Consider the following 6,000-nt stretch of genomic DNA (forward strand, 5'->3'; position numbering starts at 1 on the left):
AATTTCTCTCTCTCCAATCCCTCTGAAATCCACTGCAATAAGAATTCCAGGCCCACCACAGCACTGAAATTATAACACCAAATTCACCTAGAATCTCCATGAAACTAAAGTCAGTAGTCAAATCAGAACTCTCTACCTCCTTGACTTAGCAGCTTTTGACTCAGTTAACACACTCTATTCTCCAAACATTTTCTTCACCTGTCTTCTAAGACACCCCCAGCTCTTAGATTCCCTTGCAGTTCAAGGAATATTCATTCTCAGTTGTATATGTTGGTTTTTCTTCTTTCCTCCCGCATCATCCTCCACCTCACACATGTCTGAAGGTGAGTTTGCTTCTAAATACAGCCCAATTTCCACTTCTCACTACATTCACATTCTTAATATCTAACAGTCCCATGACTTTAAATACCAGCTATATGCTGATGGCTTCTAAGAGTTCCCATTTTAGTTTTCCTGAACTTGTATTTGGGCTAGCCAAAAAGTTCCTTCGGGTGTCCGTAACATCTTAACGGAAAAACCTGAACGAACTTTTTGGCCAACCCAATACAATCTCAAAACTCCACTTATCTTAATACATCTGAAGATGAACTCGAGCTCTCACTCCTAATGCTCTCTAAATAAAAACAATCAATCTTTCAGTCGCTCAGGTCAAAATGTTTTGAGTCATCCGTAACAACGCTTCCTAACATCCATGCATAAATACTACATAGATTTCTCTTGTACCAACTTTAAAGCCAGAAGTCAGACTGATATTTTTAAAACTTATTTCATATAACGCCAGTCTTCTGCTAAAAATTCGACAATATCTTCCGTCTTAGAGTAAAAGTCAAAATCCTATGTCTTGTGTATTAGTTTCCTACTGCTACTGCAAAAATTATGACCAACTTAGTGACTTAAAACACCACGAATTTATTCTCTTGTAGTTCTGGAGGTCAGAAGTCTAAATGCAAGGCGTTGGCAGGGCTCTGCTCCTTCTGGAGGCTTCAGATGAGACTGTTTCTTTGCTGTTTCCAGCTTCCAGAGGATGCCTGCATTCCTTGGCTCCTGTTTCTTTCTTTCATCTTCAAAGCTTGTTACTCTAACCTCCGGTTGCATTGTGACATCTCTTTTTTTCTGACTTTAACCCTCTTGCCTCACTCCTATAGAGACCCATGTGATCAAATGGGGATTGCATAGGAAATCCAGGGTATAATCTCCACCATCTCAAGATCCTCAATTTAATTACAGCTGCAATAGTCTCTTTTTGCTATTTAAAATAACATATAATGAATTCTGAGAATTACCATGTGGATATCTTTGGGGCAATCATTTTGTCTACCACACTTTGTAGGACCCGGGCATCCTGTTATCTTTCTGCCCTTCCCTTCTACCACCTGTCCCTTGCCCCCTTTGCTCTAGGCACATGTACCTCCCTGCCCTTTCTTGAATATTCATGAGGAATTTCCTGATTTAGAGCATTTGCAGTAACTATTTCTTCTTGATGCAAAAAATATTCCTCTAACAGCTGTTTAGTTACCCCTTTCACTTCCTCCAAATCTTTTGCTTAAATATCACCTTCTCAGTAAGAAAGTACCGACTACCACCACCTGCTCTGCTCCATTCCTCAATATTCCTTACCTTGCTTTCTCTCTTCTTTTCTGATAGTAACCTTCATCATCTAACATACCATAAGAGTAATATATTTATTATGTTTATCTTTAATTTTTTGCATTTCCCACTAAAAATGTGAGCTTCGTGACACAGGGTGTGTTGTCTTTTACTCAGGGTGTGACCTGGTAACCTAGAGAGTGCCTGAAAAACAATTGGTGCTCCACACCTATTATGCATTTGGGAATGAAGCAATCAATAAGCAAAAAATAGATGACCTGAAGAAACAGTTGATAAAACACTTGAAAATCTTGTTCACGGAAATGAAAGTTCATTGTTATTTAGGAAAATGCAAATTAAATCACCAGTTTTGAAAAACAAATTCTAAAGATATCAAGCTTGGGTCTCTTTGTAGAATAGAAGAAATTCTCATACACTGCCAGTGGGAGTAGGTATTGGTTAAAACTTAGGAAACTAAAATGGCAGTATTTGGAAAAACTGAAGCTAGGCACACACTAGAGATCAGCAATTTTATTCCTAATTATATACTCTGAAGCTATTCAATGTACATAAGTATCAGGGTGCATGTACAGAAATGTTCACAGAAGCATTGTTAGTAAAGCCAAAGTAAGGGGAAGGGGCAATATCCTTATCTCCATTATTGATAGAATGTATAACCAAATCCAAACACATTCACATAAAGAGATCCTCTGCATAAAAATATGGTTTAATTTCATAAAACTATTTGAGCAAAAGAAGAAAGACACAAAAGAGTATATGAACTGTGATTACACTCAATTTCAGAAACATTTAAAACTCCAGCATGTTGTTTATGAGTGGCTACATAGATGCTCAAACTATAAAGAAAGACATTATTAACCCCAAATGAATCTTATTGCCACCTTTAGAAAGGAGAAATGATGTTGTTACTAACAGACCCACACAGAGAGTTTCTTAGGGGCCGTGAGTTTTCCGTTTCTTCATCTGGGTTGAGGTCACCCGATTTGATTTATACTTATTCATTAAAGTTTATATGTGTGCCCCTGCATCGGCAGGCGGACGCGCAACCGCTGCGCCACCAGGGAAGCCCAAGAAAGACATTATTAACCCCAAATGAATCTTATTGCCACCTTTAGAAAGGAGAAATGATGTTGTTACTAACAGACCCACACAGAGAGTTTCTTAGGGGCCGTGAGTTTTCCGTTTCTTCATCTGGGTTGAGGTCACCCGATTTGATTTATACTTATTCATTAAAGTTTATATGTGTGTTTTATTCAACTTTCAGCATGTATTACATTTGAAAATGAAAAAAAAGAATTAAAGGTCAATTAATAAGGTGAACTATGGATCAAAAGAAAAAAACTAGATTATTAACAGAAAAATTGGTGAAGGATATAAACACTCATTTAAAGAAATGTGAAATGCTTTAAACACATGAAGAAATGTTCTTTCTCACTTAAAATAAGAGAAATATGTTTTCATTTACAAGATTGAAAAGCTATTAAAAATGATGATAATACAGAGATTGGATACAATGGTGGAGAAATACTTAACTTTCATACCTTGCTGTTGGCATGATAAATTCAAACTGCATCAGTGGAGAGCAATTTAGCAATACCTATGAAAGTTTAAAATTTCCAAACTTTGCTTCAGCATTTCACTTCTAGTCATATTCCTAAAGGTATACCAGCACTCTGTGAAATAACATGTCATATTGTTATATCACTAAATATTTTTTAAATGATTAAAGCTTCTTCAAAAGAAAAATGGTAAACAAATTATGATACATCCACTGGAAAGAATACTATACAGCTACTTTTTTTTTTTTTTTTTTTGCGGTACGCGGGCCTCTCACTGCTGTGGCCTCTCCCATTGCGGAGCACAGGCTCCAGACGCACAGGCTCAGCAGCCATGGCTCACGGGCCCAGCCGCTCTGCGGCATGTGGGATCTTCCCGGACCGGGGCACGAACCCGTGTCCCCTGCATCGGCAGGCGGACTCTCAACCACTGTGCCACCAGGGAAGCCCGCTACTATTTTTTTTTAATGAAGGATATCTTTATGTCCTGAAATGGAATATGTCCTCAAGTTACATTTTTAACTAAAAACAAACCAACCATGTTTTATAACATGGCATAAACTACACCACCATTTATGTAAAAACAAAATCATAAATATTTATTAAATAGTTCTATAATGTCTCTTGGAATACATAAAAAAATACAAAACAAAACAAAAACAAAACAGAACTGGTAAATGCAGCTGTTTCTTAGGATAAGAACTCTGGATGCCTGAGGATCCTGGTGGGAGTCTTAGTTTTATCTATACACCTTATTTTGCCTTTTAAATTTTATTCAAAGTGCATGCATTATCAATTCCACATATAAATTAAATAATAAACACATAACAGCTACAAAAATAAATTTGACTTCTCTATGAAGTAGCAGAAATATTCCTGTTACCTATGCAATGCTGGTTTTGTACTGATATCATTCAGAAAAGAAAGTCAGCTAACTATCCATCATTGTACTGCTTAAATAAGAATATAATTTCTTCTGGTGAAGTAACACATAATATTGATAAAATAAGAATATTACTATTAATAATGGTGCAATGAGGGGTAATGATGGTTAGTATATACTCTGGAGTCATAATTTCTGGGCTAGAATCCCATCTCTATAAGTTACTTGATTGGTGCCCTTAGACACCTAATTTAGACAAGAAGGACATATTTTCCTTACTTGTAAATAAGAAACAATAAAAAAAGGTGGTTGGACTATTAAGTAATAATAAATAAAATACATTTTAGAGGTATCATTATAAGGATATGTCAGGATGTTTCAGAATATTTTATATTATTTTTCGTTTAATTCTCACATCAAAAAAAAACTATATGTGATAGTTTTTACACTGTTATTTTGTTACCAGAAGTATGTTAAATATTAGTAGTGAGCAAAGTGGTCTTTTTTAAACTTATTTCACTCCTGTTGGTGATTTAAGTGGGAATACTCACTTTGTTTAGTAATTATGTATGATGCTGGCTGTCAGCTTAATAGACAAATTTTTAATTTTAATTTTTACCAAGAGTGAGCTCACCTGTTGCACACATTCACATCCTCTTTCTGTCCATATCATAACGTCCCATCTCCAGTTCTTCATCATTTCAAACTCTCTCTCACTCCTACTTATTTTATCTTATTGATAACATGCCTATGAGAAACTGATGTGTTGCTTCCTTCTGGGCTAAACCAAAGCCATCCGACTCCCATTTACGTCAGATTATTGCAACGGCTCTCTCCTTGGTCCACACTGATCTCTAAATTGCTACAACTTTCTTCTTGATGACTGCATCACTCAACAGGATTAGCCATCGATTCTTTGGAATTTTGTTCTCCTTTGGCCTCTATAATAGTCCTAGTATTGCCTCTCTGCCCCCCTCCCTTCTACTTCTACTTGGATGTTCTCTATCTCTGCCTTTATGTTATTTGACTTACAATCATAGGTCATGTCTTTGACCTTTGCTTTATCTCTTTGTTGTCTCCCTTTGGAAGCTCAGCTCTCAGGAATGCATGTATTCAGTTAGTTCATGATTCACAACTCTATCCCTCTGCTCTGCTGGACTCAGGATAACCAAACACATGCAAACTAGATTTGGTGCTAAGCTTTTGATGCTGGTTTATACATACTGACAGAATTGGTATCAAGGAAAATTGAAAAATTCAGTGGTCTTGGAGTTTTGGGGGGTATTTGGAAGACACAACACTGAACTGAAGAGTTCACTAATGGAATTTAAGCTAAACATCAGCCAAAATAGGAAATGTTCCTTTAGATAAAAGGCTATAATAGTACACATTCTCAAAGCTCAATTTCCTACTTGGTAAAACAATTTTAATCCTGGGCTGAGATTTAAGACCTTCATTTAAAATTCTAAATTTAATAGTTTTATGTAATCTATAAATGCTTAAAATATAGCTTTAAAAGTGAGGTTAGTGAAAGAATTTTACTAAAGAGAGAGTCTGAAATTTGCATAGCGTGCTTTTTGTCTTGTTGATTAGAGTTCTAAGGAGAGAACCAAAGGTTTGTATATTATATCCCAACAAAATCACTGTTCCCTTCTCTAAACTTAGTCCATCTTCCTGGCAACTTCTATGTTTTCTTTATTTTAACTTTTATTTACAATTACCAGGAGCCATGGAATGCAGTTACCCTATTAGCAACACTATAATAATACCAACAACAACAATATTAATAATGATAATAATAAAAATTAAGATTAAATAATATTCTTTGATAAAACAAAAGTAGAAATTTAACTACATTATGTGAATATTTAAGCATTCACTTCAGAAAATTTACTGAAGTGCTCCCTCCTTTTCTATTCATGCTTTCATAAGAAGCAACTGAGAATTTGAATA

At 35.6% G+C, this 6,000-nt stretch overlaps 1 protein-coding gene across 1 annotated transcript in view; it reads right to left on the reverse strand.

The window, feature by feature from the left end:
- The window catches only part of CDH10 (cadherin 10), a 109,942-nt gene extending 104,954 nt beyond the window's left edge, over positions 1 to 4,988 (reverse strand). The window contains exon 1 of the mRNA XM_028492832.1: positions 4,682 to 4,988. Within this exon, the coding sequence (XP_028348633.1) occupies positions 4,682 to 4,747 (66 nt within the window). The 5' untranslated portion in view covers positions 4,748 to 4,988. The remainder of the gene's footprint in view (positions 1 to 4,681) is intronic.
- Positions 4,989 to 6,000: the final 1,012 nt, after the last annotated feature.

Source organism: Physeter macrocephalus, chromosome 8 (genome assembly GCF_002837175.3).
Source record: "Physeter macrocephalus isolate SW-GA chromosome 8, ASM283717v5, whole genome shotgun sequence".
Classification (NCBI taxonomy): Eukaryota; Metazoa; Chordata; class Mammalia; order Artiodactyla; family Physeteridae; genus Physeter; species Physeter macrocephalus.